The sequence below is a fragment of the Amaranthus tricolor genome, chromosome 11, assembly GCF_026212465.1.
Source record: "Amaranthus tricolor cultivar Red isolate AtriRed21 chromosome 11, ASM2621246v1, whole genome shotgun sequence".
Classification (NCBI taxonomy): Eukaryota; Viridiplantae; Streptophyta; class Magnoliopsida; order Caryophyllales; family Amaranthaceae; genus Amaranthus; species Amaranthus tricolor.
The window spans coordinates 24,083,816-24,105,485 of record NC_080057.1 but is presented as its reverse complement, the minus strand read 5'-3'; the positions used below and the strand labels follow the sequence as shown (position 1 = coordinate 24,105,485).

The 21,670-nt window shown below is 34.6% G+C and overlaps 1 protein-coding gene across 2 annotated transcripts; it reads left to right on the top strand.

Moving 5' to 3' along the window:
• The first annotated feature begins 460 nt into the window (after positions 1 to 460).
• Positions 461 to 19,580, top strand: LOC130827611 (uncharacterized). 2 transcript variants are annotated; one of them, XM_057693379.1, is made up of 8 exons: positions 461 to 673; positions 6,084 to 6,264; positions 6,961 to 7,010; positions 8,275 to 8,362; positions 8,445 to 9,073; positions 11,084 to 11,296; positions 11,414 to 11,467; positions 18,973 to 19,580. In XM_057693379.1, the coding sequence occupies exons 1-8, from the start codon at positions 665 to 667 to the stop codon at positions 19,129 to 19,131; spliced, it is 1,383 nt and encodes a 460-aa protein (XP_057549362.1). In that variant the 5' UTR covers positions 461 to 664; the 3' UTR covers positions 19,132 to 19,580. The 2 variants fall into 2 exon arrangements, with proteins under 2 accessions (XP_057549362.1, XP_057549361.1); XM_057693378.1 differs by lacking the exon at positions 461 to 673 and adding an exon at positions 730 to 3,836.
• The last annotated feature ends 2,090 nt before the right edge of the window (positions 19,581 to 21,670 follow it).

The following is a 21,670-nucleotide window of genomic DNA, read 5'->3' as shown; positions in this document are numbered from 1 at the left end:
CAAATTTTCTTTGTAATATTCTTGTGTACAACTCTTACTCATGAGCTAATTAAGAAAAAAAATTTCAATTCAAATTTCAAGTCATAAAAAAAACTGTAAATTATGGAAAAGTTAGAGACATGTGTGAAAGAGATGAATATAAAATTATAATTAAATGTGTTAATACGAATTAAAGAAAGAACGTGGATCATGATAAATAATAGAAATATGGTAAACTTATGATATTTTTCTAATAATTTTATATTTCTTTTAAAAAATATAACAAAACTCATGGAATGAAGCAAATATAGAATAAAAATTGATAAGTTCTTTAAAGTTTTTATGTGATTTTAAAAATTATAATATTATTTTAATAATTTTATATTTTACAATATTTAACATATATTGCGTAATTTAAAATATCTGCGATTAGAGGTGTTAAATACTCATCATTCTCCATGGGACGTAAGTGTGAGGGTCCATTTGGGTGGAAGCTTATTCGGTTTCGAACATTCTCCTTCGCGTCCCAGATGCCATTTATCCGTCATTTCCTATAAAAATATTTTCTCCCCTTTCTCTCTCCTATGCTTATGAGTTCTGAGCATCAGACTGGATTCTTCTTTCAGTCTCACTGCTCACTGCTCACTGCTCACTGCTCACTGCTCACTACTCATTCCCCACCGCCATGAATGAGGTTTACTCTGCTTCCTTTACTCTCTTTAACTTTTGCTTTTTTCATTTCTGTTCTTTTACTTCTAATTTCTATCTATATACTAAAAATCAAGCAACAATTAGTTACTTACTGTTTCTTCACTTTCAATTCCGCAATCGGTTTTGATTTCATTTACTTTGATTTTGTTTTCCTATTATTGCGATTGACTACTTGATACGTTACATTATCTCGTGATTTTTCTGATTTGAAATTTGAATTTATCATGCATCTGTATTTTTTTGCTCTTTGCTACTTTTGGTTTGATATAGTGATTGAACTAGTTGTATAATCTTAGGTCTGAGAAACATGCGCTGAAATTGCTCGATTTTACTATCTTATTAAAGTAAAAACACCTCAAAATTGTGTCGATTGTTTGCATATGCATTATACATTTGCAACAATGTGTTTGTTTTTATATTCTTGTGTCTACGCTCTACATGTTCCAAATAGTTTTATTTCGTAGAAACTTAAAACAATGTATGTTGCTTAGATTTGAGTAGAGTCATATATTATGTATGTTTGTTCAGTTTCGAGGTCCACTCGTTTACAGAGAGTTTCACACAATGCTTAAATGCCCATGTTAGATTGTCGAGCATGCACGTGATGTAGATGCTCAAAGCCAAACAAGGAGTGTGTGGATGTATGCTAGCATTCAACTGTGGCGTTTTGTATTGAGCTATGAGCGAGCTTATTAGTATTTTTATTGGATCCTATGTCTATCTGATAAATGGTAGGATAAGAATGATGTCTTGTCGTCATATATTTGACTTGCCCTTTTGTGAAAAGCACTTTGTTAGAGAAATGAGCTTTGGAGGGAAAATTTGAATTTGATAACATAGTAGAAATCAAGATCCCTGAATTCAATCATTCAACAGTATTCTAAATGTCCTAAAATTTGATTTAATACATAAAAAATTCAGATAATATGTTAATATGGGAGGGTTAGACAATTTGAATTTCTAAATACTTTTTATTATTTCATCTTTGATTTTCATCTACTACATAAGAGAGCAAGATCTACCATACAAAAAAAAGAGGACAAGATCTAAATAAAAAATAAAATATAAAAAATTTATATGAAAAGTTTGATGTAAAGACTTACGAGAGAGAGGAGAGTTGGGAGAGAATAGATTTTAAATTTATGTTGTTGGTGATGAAAAGACAATTCTAAGAAGAGTTTTGTAGAGGAAAAAAAGGCGTTTATTATTTTGTTTATTATTATTCCCAATAAGAAAAATACAACTACTTATCAACTTAAAATTTTACTATAAGGAAATTATTTTCATGGAAGTAAGTTCACTACTTATCAACTCAAATTTTTTTTTTGCAACTAAATCTCATCTTATCACTCCAACATTTACAAATATGCCCTTAAATTTCGCAAATGAGCTATGCTTGATTAAATGATAAAATCTAACTATTGTTTGAATTTGAGAACTTTTGGTAAGGAAAAATAGAGTTAGGAACACAACCAATCAAATTTTGCCATGTTACCTCTTCTCCTTAATTTTTGAATCCTATATTTTCTTGCTGCTGCAGTCGTAGCTTTTCTCTCGTAGATATCCAATGAAGGTGGATTGCTAAGGTCTGATAAGTATGTCTTTGCAACTGAAGAGGAATCGGTGGTATTAGATCGTTGATCAACGACCCTTGATGTTGGAGTTGGGAACTACTTGATGGACCCGCAGGTAGGGAATTATTGAATGTTTGGGATCGTTGATTGATGCTGATTCTCCATAGACATCGATGGAAACGGAAATACCAAATCGTTAATCGTATTTGTTTGTTGTTGCATTTTACTCTCTTTTCTCACCAAATTTTATCAACAGCTTTTGTTTTATAGCATTAAAATCATAATTTTCAGCCATTAAGTTATCATAATACGCCTTCACCTATGCAAGTGCTTCTCTTAGTTGTTCTCCATTATCAAATCTTTTCCTTTTTATTTCCTTTGATTTCTCCGTTTTGTGCAACAAATCGAAACTCTTATTAAGATGAAAAAGAATGATTTAAATTGATGAAGTTATATGGAAGCTCCTCCTAGTTTTTCTCAAGATTATATGAAAGAGTTTGAAATGAAAGATATTGGTGCAGTTATGAGAATAGTCAGAAATCTCAAAGGAACTAGTGGAAGAGGTATTCTTTTCAAGAATGCTGATTGGGCTGGAGATAGGGATGAAAGAAAATCTCCAAAATAATAAGAAAATCATCAAGAAAAAATGAAACATCTTTCATTTCAAACTCTTGGAATAGTTTTCCTTTTGAATTTTCTATTTCTTCTGTATCATTATCAGTGATTATCATATCATCAACATAAATAATTAAGCATGTAATTTTATTGTCTCGAGTCTTTAAAAACGAACTATGATCTGAATTGCTTTGCTTGTATCCAAACCTTTTGAAAGCCAATGTAAATCCAACAAACCAAGCTTTAGGTGATTGTTTTAATCCACATAAAGCCTTCTTAAGTTTACAACATTCTCCTTTCTAATAATCTTGAGAAAAACTTGGAGAGCTTCCATTTAATCTTCTTCACTGATTTAAATCATTTTTCTTAATCTTCAAGTAAGAGAAAACTTCTGGACTAAATAAGAGTTTTGATTTATTACACAAAACGGAGAAATTAAAGAAAATTGAAAGGGAAAGATTAGATGATGGAGAGCAACTAAGAGAAGCTCTTGCAAAGGTGAAGACCATTATGATAACTAAATGGCTGAAAATTATGATTTAAAGGCTAAGAAACAGAAGCTGTTGATATATTTTGGTGAGAAAAGAGTAAAATGCGACAACAAACAAATACAAGTAACAATTTGGTATTTTCGGTTCCATCGGCCTCTATGGAGAATCATCATCAACCATCGATTATTCACAGAAATCAACGATCCCAAACATTGAATGATTCTCTACCTGCGGGTCCATCGAGTAGTTCCTAGCTCCAAAATTAAGGATTGTTGATCAATGATCTAATATGTGCAATTCTATTGAGAGTTATGCAATACCATCATCCTACAGTTTCATTTGCAAAGACAAACTTATCAGTTGGACCTTAACAATCCACCTTCACAGGATATCTACGAGAGGAGAGCTATGGCTGCAGCAACAAGAAAATATAGCATTCAAAAAATTAAGGAGAAAAGGAAACGTGGTAAAATTTGATGCCTTACCTTTATTTCTCAAAATAAAAAAATAGTTAGATTTTATCCTTTAATCTAGCATAGCTTATTTGCAAAATTTTAAGGGCATATTTGTAAATGTTGGAGTGATAAGATGAGATTTAGTTGCAAAAAAAAATTTAAGTTGATAAGTTAGTGAACTTACTTCCGTGAAAATAATATCCTTATAGTGAAATTTTATGATATTTGTTTTTTTTTTTTTTTAAAAAATTGTAAAAAATATGACGGTTTCTTATTAGGAATAGTCAAAGATATATTTTTTTAGGATTCTTATTAGTTGTTTCCTCCTTAATGGGGAGGTTGTTACTAAGCCTTTTAGACCAATCCTCTATTGTAAATTGAGGCTATTATTTATCATTTGTAATTAACTTGAAATTAACAAAATAATAGATCTTTTTTTCCTCTACAAAAATCTTCTTAGGGTTGTCTTTTTATCATGGTATCAGAGCGATTAAGAGCAAGAGAAAGTGAAAACCGAGTAGTCGGCTCAAAGCCTCTTCTCCTTTGACTTAAACAACATCGGCAACATAATCAACCATTTTTATCTATGGTTGAGAGACTAAACAAGATCTTTTTCTCTTCTTACACCAACTATGATAAAAACGATAATAACTCAATGGTTTTGTAAAAGAAAATTGAAGATCAATCAAAGTATTTGCCACTTCAAATTCATCATCATCTCGATAGTGTGTACCGTTCGTTGTTATATCCCTGTTTCCTAACAAAATCATCCCAGTTTCTCAAACGATCAAAATTCCTTCCCACACAACATATATCTCCAAATTCCGTTAAAATATTATTCAAAGGAGAAACAATGGAAACGACTCCGACAACACAACGGGATTCCAAAAGCTTGAATATCAATGGTGAATTTTGATCGTTTGAGAAACTGGGATGATTTTTTCTTTGGATATTCAAGTTTTTGGAATCCCGTTGGGTTGTCGGAGTTGTTTCCATTGTTTTTTCTTTAGATAATGTTTTTACAGAATTTGGAGATATATGTTGTGTGGGAAGGAATTTTGATCGTTTGAGAAACTGGGATGATTTTTTTAGGAAACAATGACAGAACGATGAACGATATACACTATTGACGATGATGATGAATTGAAAGTGGCTAATACTTTGATTGATCTTCGTTTTTTCTTTACAAAAGCATTGAGTTATTATCGTTTTGATCATAGTTGGTGTAAGAAGAGAAAAAGATCTTGTTTAGTCTCTCGACCACAGATGAAAATGGCCGATGCTGTTAAAGTCCAAGGAGAAGAGGCTTTGAGTCCGACTACTCCACTATCACTTTCTCTGGCTTTTAATCACTTTGATACCATGATAAAAAGACAACTCTAAGAAGAGTTTTGTAGAGGAAAAAAAGACTTGTTATTTTGTTTATCTCAAGTTAATTACAAATGATGAGCCTCTATTTCTAATAGAGGACCGGGTTAAAAGGCTTAGTAACAACTGAATCCTAAATATATATCTTTGACTATTCATAATAAGAAACTATCTTATTTTCTACAGTTGGTGCCATTGAGAATTTTGTGTTCTTTGAGCTTTTGACAAATTGTGGATTTGGATAAATTTGGCTACTAAAGCTCCATGCATTACCAAGTATTCTATTAAAGTTGAGTTCATGTACTTGAAAATGGAAATTAAATCCAGGTCTTTATCTCTCAGATAGTAATAGATGACAGTGTATGTAAACATTTTTATTCTACTGTGTGTTTTGCTATTTGTATTCTATATGACCCTGTTGATGCTTTTTCTTTAGGGCTTGCAATATATTTTCGTACCATATTTGGAGCTGGAAGTCCTTGTTGAGGTCTCTTGTGATTGTTTAAAGAAATTTATGGGGAGAGACTAATAGGTTGAGTTACAGCACAGCTAATTTTTTGATTGTAAATTTCTCCTAATGTACATCTTTGTTTCCCATAAATTTGCCTCATTGATCAACAAAATAAGAGAGCTTTTTGGGTTCAATATGGGAAAGTCTCCTCGAGAAAGAGGGAGTGATAGATTATAACCATTTCCATGATTTGAATATTAATATTGGCTATTTAAGCAATAAAGTGTTTCAAGGTGCTAAGGCATTATCAGCTCGCTATAGTTATAGAAGACAGGAGTAAAAAACACATGAAAGAGTATTCTTGATTCTACTTCTTCCTTGATGTAATTTTTTTTTGTGTGTTTGGTTTGTAACCCTAGTCACCTCTTCCTCTTCTCAGGTTAAGAATGACAAACACTATGTTTCTGACATTGCATATGGAGGTTCTGGCACTGGTCATATATGGGCTCAACCTAAAAACGAAGAGTCCTCTGCTTTTTATTTGGATGCAAACTTTGAAAAAGCATTTAAAATTGATGATATATCTTCAGTATTCCATTATGAGCTCATTAACAAAAATGGTAATAAGACACAGGTTATTGTTGCTTTTCATCTTCTACGTATCGAAGAGTTTGATTAAAGCCAGGAAAGATAAAAAATTCCTTGGGTCTATATAAAACTATAATGATTTGGTCCCTTTACTTGGATTTTACATATGACTTTCCCTACGATTTTTAAGTTATTCACTTTAATAATTTGTTTATATTTGTATTTTTTATTTCATCCTTTTTGATTAGTGTGACAATGAGATTGTTTGCTCTACGTTTTTATCGTGGGATAGTTTGCTGCATCCCCTTGAAATACAAAGCCTCAATGAATGTTTTTTGGGAGTGGGGAGTGGGGGGGGGGGGGTGAGGTGTTGATTTTTTTGAGAATGCTGCTTACTCCATTTTGATCGTGTATTTACGAAGACTTATCCTGTTATTTCTGCTTTATGCTTTGAGAACAAAGCAACCTAAGGCCATTAACTTTGCCGCATGGAATCTCTATGCAAGAACGGATTGTGGTATCCACGATTGTTGTCTAGTATGTCTGATACGGTTTATTTAGAATTTTCCTAAAGAGTTTGTCAGTTACAAAGTGCCACAAAACTTTGTAAATCTAGAATCTCTGCTTCTTATAATTACATGTGTTTTTTTTTAATTTATTTTTTTTATCATAAAATTATATGATGATAGTACTCTACTCTAAATCATGTGGTTCTGCTTTTCTTGTAGGAGGGCTAAATTCTTGTATGACAGAAGGGAAAGACGACATAAGATGCAACGTATGTATCTCCTTTTCCTCTTTTGTTTCTCGTGTATATGTAAAAGTAATCTTGATCAAATGGTATGTAGTGTACTTTCATCTAGACATATTTCCTGGCATCAAGAACAGTGTACATAATTCGCTGGCTGATTCACTTTTTAAATTCGCGATTTACGATGAGATTAGCAAACTACGTGACATTGATCAAGAATATAAGAATACTACTGGATGATCCCTTTCAACTCTGCAGTTTGTCTTTGTATATTCTTTGCTTTGCTTTGCTTTTTGAATGGACTAGTTGGGTGTTTCTTCCCTATCAATACTATTAAATGTTGGATTTCTGATTTTTTCTTCTCTACTACACCCTATCTGATTTGCTCTTTTGTTTGCTATTAATTTGTATGTTGCTTTTCAATTCAGATATATAATTATAATATGCTTGTTCAGCCTGTAATTTGTCTTTTACACTCTTGTAATGGATCCACGCCCGTTATTTTGATGGGGCCAAAGATTGATAGTTTTTCGGTTTTGGATTTTAATGGACTATATTAGCATGTCTCGTTAAATTATGTGCACTTTCTATTTATGTGTTATGTGTATCAAGGATCAATTGGAAACCACTTTTTTGTCATCACTAACAAGAGTAAGGCTGTGTACATTTAACTCCTCAAACCTCACATACGTAGAGCCTTTAGTGGCATTGGGATAATGAAATACAACTCTTGTGGCTAGTGGAGGGTACTTTGCAAAATTCTGTTAAGAGAATAGATTGTGGAGGAAGGTAGTAGTTGCAGACAGAGATAATAAGAAAGGGAACAGAGAGGAGAGATGCTATAAATTGGGAGGTAGAGAAAGATGTGAGTGTTTTGTCGGGGCATCTTAGCTCATTCGGAGAGAATCAAACTTCTCGAAAGTTTTAAAGAAATTAATTTACTACTATATCTTTAAGTTAATTCAATCAAAAGCATTATCTTATCTACTATTTTTTCTTAGCAATGTCAGATTGTTGTCAGTCAATGATAACCCTTGCACAAATCACAATGCATGTTGATTTTGCTTCTTAATTAAGCTTCCTCCTTATTGCAAGTTTGAAGTTTATTCTTGTCTGGTTCTATATGGCTATTTATACATGGAATCAATTTTCTTCTAACTGTTGGCTAGCTAGGGAGTCACTATTCTTCTGATTCTCTTTCCTTGATAACGTGGAACATGAGGCTCTGTATTAGCATTGGATGAATACTTGATATATGTAATTTTACGATTTGATTGAGTCACTCTTATAGGATTTTGATGAAATGCTGCATGAAGTCGAAATGACCAACATACCTATAGCAGTTAGTCTCTCACATGCTTCCGAAGATCAACTTTTTGGTATGTGTTTGATTATTTCCGCACTGACACTCCAAAGACAGAGATGACTGAAGATTTTCACTTTTTTTGATTGTAAACCCAGATGTTGATTTTGCAAAAAAGGTCCCGGACCTGGATTGTGAATTCTGTGATGAAGTGACTGCTGAAGACTTAAAATCTGAGGATCACTCTCCAGGAACTAGTAATGAAGAAGTAGGGGTATCTCAATCATCTATTCTAGAGCCTAGATGTGCAACTCCTGATGAAATTGATGGGGACTCTGGGAACAAATGTTATAATAGACCAGTGCAAAATAAGATGAAACTCATAAGCTTGCGTACCAGGGAATGTGAAATTGAAGCTTTTCAGAAAACTAGCGATATTCATTCGGGGAATACATGCGCTTTCGGTCATGATAGAAAGAAAAATCATTTTTATCTCAGCTCTGTGAAAGCACCATGCACTTCCATATGTACAAATGATGAAGTTGACTCAGTGAGTCAATGTACTGAAGTGGAGGATTTTTGTGTAGATGAGCTTTCAACTGACAGCTGTGCTGAAACTAAAACAGTAACCACTAGACAAAGGAGACTGAGTAGACCTCCACAGAGGTATGTTGACGGATCACCATGGCTAAAGTCAAGACTTTATAGGGTTAAGAAACATCCTCCTAGCTTGCTAAAGGATGAAGATCTTGAAGTTAGCTCTCAAAAGTCTTGGGCAAGCAATGTGGTATGGATCTATTTTATCCAACATTTTGATCTTCTCGTGTCCTTGGTTTTGTTTGAATTCACCAAATTTCTCACATTATAATAATGTCAAAGTCTTAATGCCTATATGGGTCGACTATTTGAATAAAAAAACCCATCATGAAGCCCTATCTAGCACTAAATTTACGTGAACTAAGAAAATCAATTTCCATGATCATCAGCTCATTTGCTCATTTTCGTTTTCTATGTCATTATCTATTGTAATCCAAGTCATTTTTGACTCATCTCACCCTATTTTAAGCGCCCCAATGTCCTTCCACTTTTCTGATTATGCACTTTTCGGTCTTCTTTGTACATGAATAAACCATCCTAAAATATCTTCTCTCTTTTTTTGTCGTCAAACTCTCAGATGGTTTCTTATGTCTACATTTGGAAATCTATTCCTTAAGGTATAGACATTCATCCATCTTAAAATACGCATTTCAGTAACCCCATCTTCCCAGAATGATCTTTCTAGAAGCCTATCATTATGACCTATATAGTAGTGTTAGTCTAATGGTAGTCTACTAAAATTTTCCCTCTAACCTTAGTGGAACACTTTGGTTGCATAATATTCCAATCACACTTCTCTATACAAGGTTTTGAGCCACATGCACTTTTTTTAGAAAACACTTGCTTGGAGGAAGTCCTTATATCCTATTTACAATGCCTCTTTCTTAGATCATCCATGCTAAATTGACAATCCAAATACTGTGTTGATTCGAATTAGTTTAAATCCTCATGGCATCCATATCTCTAAATTAGCATTGACCTTTCACTTAGACACTTATTTCTTCCACCAAAAACAATGTCGTTAACGTACACCATGCACCATGACACTTCTCCTTGAATAGGTTTGGTTATCTGAACTCAGAGAAGGGCTTACAGTATAACCTTGGTGTAGACCATCATCATTAGGAGATCTTTTATTTCTCCTCAACACGTTTAATATTCATTTGTTCCTCATACATATCTTGAACTTTACTAATGTCTTATGCAGCATGCATGTCTTTGCCAAAACCCACAGAAGTATTTTCCTTGGTATTTTGTCATAACATAAGTCTTCTCTATGGGGTCGAATCCATTATGCTAAGTAGGTAGAAGAGAGTTTACCCACATTTGTGCAGATAAGAGCTTATGCAATGTAAAGAATTGTATTATGATTTATGATGTAGCTTAGTGGTTCAAGTTTGTCCTGTAATCTTTTGGAATCACATTGGTCTCATGTTCAAATCTCCATAAGCTTCCTATCTTCTTTTTTAGTTTCTTTTTACCCTATTTAATTTTCAGCATAAACACCTTATTTATTTTAGAAATTTATGCTTATAATATTGTGTATAGCCAATTTAGAAATCTTAAATCTACCACTGTTTTTCCAAGTAGTAAAAATTATGTGCATATTCTTTTTTCTTTACCGTGCAATACGCGATTTCTTTCCGCATCAGCTGAGTAGCTTCCATGATAATTCACCCTCACTTCAAACCATGTTGGTTCTCAGAAGTGCTTGTGCATCTTCTCAGTGCTCTATCATCTTTTTCCACAACTTCATATGTGGCTCATAATCTTGATTTCCTACAATATGTAATTTAAAACCATATTATTGTCCATTGTTTGCACTCATAGTTTAATTGCAGAAATTTAAAAACAGTTGTAATTATCTTACGGGTGTGACTGTAGATGTGAGCATATAACTGGCCATCAAAGGATTTACTAACTATAGACCTTGGGTTTTGAGATCCTTGAAATGCTCGACAGCTTGCCTAATTGGGTTTCTTAGTAATTAACAAATGTGAGGAGTTCCAACTCTCAAGATATAGCTGTATATCTTCGCATAATCTATTGTGATATACGAAGCTTTGTAATTCAGCTTTGACTTTTGCTTAGTGAGAACTAGAATTTGAGACACCAGGACTTTTCGAAGCTTATTTCAGTGCTGTTTTTGGAGTTGTTAATTTTGATTCTGGCAACAACTAACGAGACACGCTTTATTTAGGAACTTGATTCAGATGAAGAATACGAGCCTGATTCATCTTGTCTCAACAGAAATTCAATGAAAAGGGGTGATCGAAGGAAGAACAGCAAGCCCTGGACATTGGATGAGGTGGTGGCGTTGGTTAATGGTATGTCACAGTTTGGTACAGGACAATGGACTGCTGTAAAGAGGGCTTTCTTCTCATCCTCAAGTCGTACAGCTACTGATATCAGGGTAATCTATAGCGTTGAATTTGGCTATTTCTACTTTGCACCTTTCTGTGAGTGTTCTGTATGTGCTTACTCATTTGTTTTTGGCTTCAAAATTATATACTACTTATGATCTTTGCAGGACAAGTGGCGCAACCTTGTGAAGACTAATAGTCGGAGTTTGAGGCCAAGAAAGGTTTGTATTTTTAGTCTTGTGACTTGCAGTCATTATGACCTGTGCATAAAGGAGTCCAATCACACATCTTGCTGCATCATCATCATATTGCCTATATCCATTCATTGTATTTTTTAAATTCTTCTCTTGCATCAACTTATAAATTATTGCTGGTATTTGATATGGTCAAGGGGAGCAGTACTTTTACATCATGCTGGCATTACGAATTCTCCACTGTACCATCTCTTGTCTGTGACAGTGGAGTTATGGCTATCGGTTACTTGCATGACTTTAGTGTTAAAACTAAATAATTTCGGTTAGTTAATAGTTTCGCATTTGGTTCACTGCCTATATTTTCTACTCCCCCATGTTTCCATGATTTTACTTCACTTTCCATACTTGGATGTCCTTTTAGTTTTCCCCTTTTTACTAGATTTGGTTAGTTGCCTCACATATTTCTCCTTGCTTTTTCCCCACATTGTCATACCTCTTAAAAAAGGAAAATTTTGGTAGGGAGCGAATTAAGGTGACGGAGGGAGCATGTTGTCATTTGATAATTCTGAATGGTCTCGGATTAGCTTGGTGCCCCTTGCTATACCTATAGATAGGCTTTGACGGAAAAAGGTTCATTAGAAGTGAAGAAATTAATAATGCGGAAATAATATTGATTTGGGTTTTGAATAATTGGTTTGTATTGAATGAATAATGTTAATTACATTAGGATATATACACAAACTAGTGAAGTAAATATGGCAAAAGGAATAAAATAAAATAATAAGTTTCCTAAAATACATTTAGGAAATATTCTATGTTCCTACACTCCCCCTCAAGTTAGGTCGTACTTTTCACCAAGACCTATCTTGCATATTGCATCTTCAAATGCTTCAACTCGCATATTGCATCTTCAAATGCTTCAAATGTCACTGCCTTGGTGAGGACATCTGCCAACTGATCCTTTGATCGAACAAATGGGAGGCAAACAATCTTTTTATCAAGTTTCTCCTTTATAAAATGTCCGTCAATTTCAACATGTTTAGTTCGATCGTGCTGGACAGGGTTCCCAGAGATGCTAATAGCGGCTTTGTTATCACAATAAACATTACATGCCCCCTTTTGAGGAAAATTCAATTCTACTAATAGTTTCCTGATCCAGAGAATCTCAGTGATACCCTTGGCAATTCCTTGAAATTCTGCCTCAGCACTTGATAGAGCAACAACCTTCTGCTTCTTGCTTTTTTAGGTGACAAGGTTACCCCCCACTATAGTAGAGTACCCAGACGTGGATTTCCTATCATCTATGTCTCCTGCCCAATCTGCATCAGTGTAGGCTAGAAGGTCAAGGTTATCATTTTTTCCAAAGAGAAGACCTTGACTACTTGTACCCGTTAGATACCTTAGAATTCTCATCAAGGCTGTCATGTGCTGTATTTGAGGCATGTGCATGAATCTACTCACTACACCAACAGCATAAGCAATATCAAGTCTTGTATGGGAGAGGTAGATAAGTTTCCCTACCATTCTTCTATAGCGATCCTTATCTGCCAACTCTGCACCCTTAATAATCTGAAGCCCATGATTAGCTATAATAGGTGTCTCTGCTGGTTTACAATCAAGCATGCCGATCTCTGCTAGTTGATCAAGAATGTACTTCCTCTGACAAATGAGGATTCCCTTTTTCGATCTTAGAACCTCAATGGCAAGGAAGTATTTCAGGTTCCCCAAATCTTTCATTTCAAACTCACAGGACAACCATTTCTTCAAATCTCGAATTTCCTATGCATCATTGCCAGTGATAACCATATCGTTGACATAGATTATCAAACATGTAATACGATTCTTTTCCTTCCTGAGAAATAGTGTGTGATCTGAATTACTTTGTTTATACCCAAACTTCATAGTGGCAGTGAACCTCCCAAACAATGCCCTTGGGGATTGTTTCAAACCATACAATGCGTTTCTAAGTTTGCATCCTTCCCCTGGAGTGAAATCCTCTGAGAAACCAGGAGGTGCTTTTATATACACTTCTTCAAGTTCACCACGTAGGAATGCATTTTTGACATCAAACTGGTGAAGCGGCCAATCTTTATTTGCAGCTATGGAAAATAAAACCCGAATTGTGTCAATTTTGGCAATTGGGGAAAAAGTTTCGGAATAATCTACTCCGTAGGTTCGGATGTAGCCTTTGGCTACAAGACGAGCTTTGTAACGCTCAATGGATCCATCTGCATGATTCTTGATCGAGAACACCCATCTGCACCCTACTGTCTTTTTCCCTTTTGGTAGAGGACATCTTTCCCATGTTTCATTTTTCTTAAGAGCTAACATTTCTTCCTCCATTGCTTTCTTCCATTTGGGATCTTGAAGTGCCTTTTCAACATTTTTAGGTAAAGCACTATAATAGAGAGAGGTATTAAAAGCCAGGGCTGTCTAAGATAACGATTCACCATTCCCTCGGTTGATAGGATACCGAGATCGAAGTGCTTCATATTCTGTATCATACCTCTTCGGCGAAACACCTCGTGTGCTCCTTGGAGGTAACTCATACCTGCTAGATATCTCAACACTGGGCATATCATTAAGCATATTATCAGACAATAGCACATCATCAGACGATATCTCATTAGTTCGCATTGCACCGGGCATATCATCTATAAACAATTCAGGTTCAGGTGTTACTTCTGGTTCATTAGGATGCTCATTAGATTGGAATGGACTGATATGAGACGATATCTCATTAGTTCGCCGGAAAACGCGTTCCAGCGTCGAAGACTCCGGTGTTGGGTTTTAACCGTTTAGTTTGCAATACCGGGGTTAGTGACGGCACACGTAGTCCGATTTCCATGATTGGTAAGTTTTTTTTTCTTTTTTTCTTCGGTAGATGATGACCACCGATACGATGGGCCAGTTATAGGTGGCCGGAAAACACCATCGGCTCTAATACCATCGGAAAACACCATCGCCGGAAAACAGTGTCAGCGGTGTTATCTACTTTCTTTGGAGGGTCCATCCTTACCTGATATGTTAACCAGCTTAGGTCATCACCAATACTCTCCCCCTGAGGACCAAGCTGAGAAAAATAATAGGACTCTTCAAAGAATTCACAGTCCATTGTGGTATACAACTTATTATGAACTAGGTCAAGACACCGATGCCCTTTTTGAGTAACCCCATAACCCACAAAGACACATTTAACAAACCAAGGTTCAAGTTTTTTCCTATCCTGCTTGGGGAGATGAACATAAACAACACAACCAAAAATACGAGGGGGTAAAGAGTAGGAGGAAGGAATAGGGGTATGAGTTTGGAGAGTATGTAGAAAGGTTTGGAAATTCAAAGTTCTTGCGGGAAGATGGTTGGTTAAGTAAGTGGCAGTAGGAATGGCTTCTGGCCAAAAATGAGAGGTAACATGTGATTCAAATAGAAGGGCTCGGGTAATTTCTAGAAGGATACGATTTTTCCGTTCAGCAACCCCGTTTTGTTGGGGAGTATCGGGACAGGTGGTTTGGTGAATTAGGCTATGGTTGGAAATAAATTTTTTCATGTTCAAGTTAACATATTCACCCACCATTATTAGACCGGAGTATTTGTGGTTTTTGATATTGAGTGAGAATCATATGTTAAAACACATCGAAGACTTCAGACTTGTGTTTTAAAAAATAAACCCAACTCATCCGAGTACAATCCTCCACAAACAAGATATAGTATGAGAAACCATGTGTGTTACATTCAGGAGCAGGACCCCAAGCATCAGAATGTATCAAAACAAAAGGTTTAACACTATGAGTCAGACTAGGAGCATATGAGTGTTTATAACTTTTGGCTAAGGCACAAATTTCACAATCCAAAGATGTATTGCAACTATGAAGAGATGGAAGAATGCGTTTTAAATACCCTAAAGAAGGATGACCTAGACGTCGGTACCACATCCATAATTGATGATCAGGAGACCCATGAGCATGCGACGTGTGACCTTTTTGAATCGCCTCGTCCACATAGTATAAGCTTCTTTTCTCGGTACCACGTCCAATGATTGTCCCGGTCAGAGCATCCTGCACAATACACCCATCAGAAGTCATGAGAATAGTACAATTAAGCTCTTTAGTTAGCTGGCTAACAGATAATAATTTGTGAGATAGACTAGGAATAAGAAGACAATTTTTTAAGTGAAGAGACAGAGAAATTTTAATTGGGCCAATTTTATCAACTTGAACATATTCCCCGTTGGCAGTTTGAATATGGGTACGGGTTGTGGGCATGATGGATAAAAGATCCATAGGATCAAATGTCATCGTATCTGTAGCTCCACCATCAAAGATCTAAGAGGAAGAGTTGGGCTTGCAAAGAAGACCAAAACCATTTACAATAGAGGGAGAATTGGGCTGGGTAGGATTTAGAGAGGCAGATTTAAGGGTTTTGGTGGGGTAGTAGTGTTTGACCAAGTCAAAAGGAAAATGAGTATTTTTATGTGTGGGTTTGACGGGATGGGGTAATGGAAATTGGTTTTGTGTGGGTTTGACCGAGTCAAAGTATGACGGTAATGATTTTTTAAGTGTTTAATTGGGTAAAGCTACAATATTTCCTTTTCCTGAAGATTTAGTTGAACCCCTTCTCCCTCTTTTTGGATTGTCTCTCTCCTCCATGTCTAATTTCTCAAACAATGGCCGCTCACTGCCTTGTTGTAACCTTGCACCGGAGCTGGCCATCACTGCCTTGAACAGAAGAAGGTTGGTAAGTTTTATTGTGGGTTTGTTTTAGATTTCTGATTTTGACGGTTGAGAAAAGTGTGGTTCTCCCTACTCTGGGTATGAGATGGTTCGTCGGAAAACGCGTTCCAGCGTCGAAGACTCCGGTGTTGGGTTTTAACCGTTTAGTTTGCAATACCGGGGTTAGTGACGGCACACGTAGTCCGATTTCCATGATTGGTAAGTTTTTTTTTCTTTTTTTCTTCGGTAGATGATGACCACCGATACGGTGGGCCAGTTATAGGTGGCCGGAAAACACCATCGGCTCTAATACCATCGGAAAACACCATCGCCGGAAAACAGTGTCAGCGGTGTTATCTACTTTCTTTGGAGGGTCCATCCTTACCTGATATGTTAATCAGCTTAGGTCATCACCAATACTCTCCCCCTGAGGACCAAGCTCAGAAAAATAATAGGACTCTTCAAAGAATTCACAGTCCATTGTGGTATACAACTTATTATGAATTGGGTCAAGACACCGATACCCTTTTTGAGTAACCCCATAACCCACAAACCCGCGGTCAAGAGCTTTGGCTTGTGCATATACTAGGTGAGGTTTATTGATTCCCAAAACCATATGGTAGTAGGAGGATTAGCCAAACCAATATATAAATGCAAGTCCACAACCCACTATTTTATCGATGTGGGATCTTGTCTCACATGTGAAGTATTTCCAACACTCCCCCTCACATGTGAGCCACATCATACCAGGAACCACCATCGGCTCTGACACCATGAAGAAATTAATAATGCGGAAATAATGCTAATTTCGGTTTTGAATAATTGGTTTGTATTGAATGAATAATGTTAATTACATTAGAATATATACACAAATTAGTGAAGTAAATATGGCAAAAGGAATAAAATAAAATAATAAGTTTCTTAAAATATATTTAGGAAATATTCTATGTTCCTACAAGAAGTACTTCCATATACAAATGTTTTGAATTTATTTTCTGTGTATATGTCCTTGCTGACTGTTTTGGTATTTATACTTGTAGCTAAGAACTATTTCATTAGCTCTCTATTCATAATAAACAGCCTTAGGGCCATAATAATATTAACCGTGAATTCCACATCCAGCAATTATTGAGTCTATGTTAGAGAGACTAGCACGAAATTGATTCAGCAACAAGTTGTCATTAATTTCTAGAGTTAGTGCTGTCTTTAACATTCTTCTTTATGTTTTTGATTCTAAACTCAAGTTGTTAAGTGAGTTCTTCAAAACCCTTATGTTAGTTAATGGCTTAATGCTTTTGTTTAGACGTCTTTCAATCATCGTTCATCCCTGTGTACTTCATTAGTTTCTTTATTATCTTGGTGGCTTCCTCACAAAGTGAACTTTGTCTTGAAGTGTTTGCATGAGACTTTTTGGATTGTTGAATAAATAGTTAGCCAAGGTTGATATGCAAACATTTACAATTGCGTTGAACTGTTCGGAAACTATCTCTACCATTGATTTTTCCTAGAGAGTGACACCCAGCTCATCCTTTTCTAGTACATCAGCAAGAAAAAGCTGAAGTTCATGTTTTCTTATCTGTAAGCAATCTTCAAAGATCATAATCATTGTTATCAATTAACTTGAGCTTATCTATCCCTCCTCATGCTTGGATTGAAGGAAATGAGTATCCTTTCATTTCATTATGCTGACATCTCGGTTTTTTTAATGGCTACTAGAGATTCAATGTACGTTTAATATGATGTATTACCACCAAGCAGTTGAGTATGATTATTTGTATGTCTTAGTTTTTTGTGCAGATGCTAGAACATTCGTCATGCTCAGTCCCTATAGCATCATGTGGTTTGTGTTCATTTATCGTAGGAGAAATTAACTTGAGATAAAGCTAGAAGTTATAAAGTTCAAAAGCCACCCAAAACAAAAACCACATTAATGCTGGAGGCTTAATTCTAAGATATTGGGTCAGCTACATCAACCAAAACTTTAGAGATTGTTTGTGTCCTAAATCAGCCATATCCTTTATGCACCCTTTCCATCCAAATCATATTTGGGTAAACTCGGCCTCTTGTGTAGTCATTTCTTTTCCAACTCTTAGTTTGTCCTAACCATGGTTACAAGAATCCAGAAACTTCCCTCCGAATTCTGTTTCGGAACCTTTGCTTCCTAAACGCTACGTTAATGTTTCCGAAACTACGTTTCCTATTTTTTTCATACCCAAACCATTTATAATGCCAAAACCTTCTTTTTTCTTTTGCTTTTTTATGGTGCCGTTTTAAGTTATTTTCTTACATATTTTTCACTCCTTTTATTTGTTGCTGTGAGCTAAAATTGTACCTACGTTTCCGAAACTGTAAATTACGGTTTCTCGTTCTAGTTTTCGTTTATCGTATCATATCGAATTTCATTTCAAGTAACAATGGTCCTAACAATAGCATCTTGTAGCTGTCAAATGAAGTCAATTCTCTTTTATGCAATACCTGTCGGCCGTCACACCTAACTTCAGTCATATATCATCATTTCAATTTCTACCTCTTAGCATATGCCCATTTATCTCGGCATACGCATCTCGGTTGCTTTCAGAGTTTGCTACTCCTTATATGCCCAACATATCAGGCACCCAAATACAATTCGTATTTATAGTTAACATCGAAGATTATACACTTAAATCTTGTTTTTAATTTTCTCTCATTAAGTCATTTGTGACTTAGCATAAATGTAAAAATAGTGGTGATGGAATTATTATTGTCTTGAGAAAGTGAGGTGGTTGACCAATTCAGCAAACTTGTTATTCTATGAGATGATTTAATCTGTAATTTTCTTTTCAGGACGATCATAATAAGAGCAGCTCACAACTGTTGCCAAAGACACTGATAGAACGAGTGAAGGAAATCGCCAATAATTCTCCTGTTCGCAAGTCTACATCAAGAAGAGGCAAGCAACTTCAAGACTCAAGATGCTCTAGTATCCCCCCTTTGGCCGAGTGACGTTCATCTGTTCTCCTATATGGTAAATCAGATTTGTCGAGTAGTTACATAGACAGAAATTAATTTTTAATCATCGAGTTAATTTTTTGTTTACGAAATACTTCTACAATTTAATTGAACCATAGGCTGACCTATCTTGAAGAGTTGTCATTAGCTTTTTAGCTTCACACCAAAAGGTAAACCATAGATAGTGCTGTAAAAAAGGTCCTCGAGTCATCTACTGATGTTAGCGTCACACAGAAGTTCTCGGAAGTGCAATTGCTGCACAACATCATCGTGCCACTGTCTGCCATACGTAAGTCTCTAAACTTGTAAATCCTGTTGAGACCTTTGTACATTTGGTCTTGATTTTGGAAGATGGTAACCATCGTTATAGTAATGGTAATATGCACAAATGAGCACTATTGTGTAATTAAGACTCATGTTGTCTTACTTTACGAGTTTTCTTATTTTGAAGCATTCTTGCTCGCTACGTTTCTCGAATCATGGCCTATTCCATTACTATCTATTCAAGTCTAAGTATACAGGTTTCGAGAATCATGAATTATCCTAACGGTTGAGGACTTTTTCTTGTACTCTTGTGACATATTTCGATTCTTACTACCCATATGAAGCATTAGTTCGTGACCTGCCCATAGGAATTTTTTAGCTTAACCCCGAATCAAAAAAAGTAGATAGGCTAATAATAGTCTTTAACTCTTACGTAGTGTTGTGACATAATAATAACAATAATAATCACATAATGAACAAATTAAAATGCCTCCTAAAATAATCACTAAATACAATATAAAAATTTCAATTTCTCTTTACATACAACAATAAAGACATTATAAATATGCATTTAACTATAAAAACATTCTATTAAGCATTTTAAATAGCATTAGAACATGCTCTTTCCATTTTTTTTGTCCATTTTAAGTTTTTTCATTTTATGAGAGAGAAATTTAGATTTGATTTTTGAAGTATATATTCAAGACAATCTATATGCATGTGGGATCTTGGTAGATTTGTCTTGATACAAAGAATTTTAATATATATTTTTTACAATGTTTACTATGCGTACTATAAGATATCGAGACTTAAAATTTATTTTGAAATATGTGAAAAAGTAAAGTGGATAAATAAAAAGGAACGGAACAAGTAAAAAAGAAAATGTTTACGATTGGGACGCAGTTGTTGCAACCTGTCGAACAACGTCAAGAAAAAAAGATTCATGGCATGGAATCCAAAGTTTCAAAGGTGTTGGAGACTCATCATATTTATCTCTCACTAATTCTAGTAATTTTGCAAACAAACCATGGTTTAACAACCCTATTTTTACTACAAATCTCCTCATATTTTCTCCTACATACACTTCGGTATGACCCTTTGGAACGTCTTTAGGAACCAACGATTTTCGACATTTTACTTTATTCGAAAAAACCCGCCATTGAAAACAACAACAATCATACTCGTGTTTGTTGCATGATTTTGTTGAATGTTGTAGAAGTTTTTTGCTCATCTTTGTTGTTATTAAGAAGTTTATACTGCCGAGAATTAAGTCTTATTTAAGTTTTTAAATTTGATTCTCACCTAATTTGCTTTTTTTCTATAATGAAAAAATAATTTGATGAAAATAAAAGAAGAAAAATGAAAATGAGAATTTGAAATGACAAAAATGAGTGATGGTAATCTATTTATACATGGGATTGAGGCTTGAGAAATGATACATCTTCGAGAAGATATTCAAACATATAGTGATGGCTTTGGTTGTGTTACTCTTTGACTGAATTAATCACTGACTGAATACTTAGACCATATCACTATCACCATTCATACTCTTAATCATTTCTTTGGCTTAATTAATTGTTAGTAGGTAGTCTTACTACTTAGTGGATTAGTAAACAATTTGGGAAAACTAATTAGGAAAATATGAGATCGTCTCATAACTCATATAATTATTTATCTCTTTAATTTTAAGATTATAAGTAATCAATTTAAGTTTATAAATTTAAAATTATTAATAATTATTTTAAGATTAAAATTGATCGATTTAAGACAAAAATTACAAAGTGAGTCAACTCAATAGAAATGGTCTTATTATGAAAAACTGTCTCATTTAATTTTTTTGTTATTTGATTTGTAATACGTAATAGAAGCATATAAATATTGTTTATATAATCATAAGGTTTAGTGATTTAGTCAAATTTTTTTAATATATAAAATTTATTATTAATTTATATAGTGGATTCTAATCTTTAGATTAAAACGTTACTTTATTTATGAAAATAAGTAAGTGGGGTTAAGTGATTTGATTGATCACCTTTATAGTAAATTTTCTCTACTGGCAAAGAAAAAAGATAAGACAATTTTGATAGGCAGAGTACGAATGTGCTGACTGCTCATGTTGTTTTCACTATGTCTCCACAAATTTGCATTATAACTTTGATTGCCCTAAATCGTGAGAATAATAATAAAAATTTATTGAGGTTTTAGTGAGAAAAATATTCCGAAAACTTTAATAATTATGACTATTTTACTTTATTTATTTTATTTTATT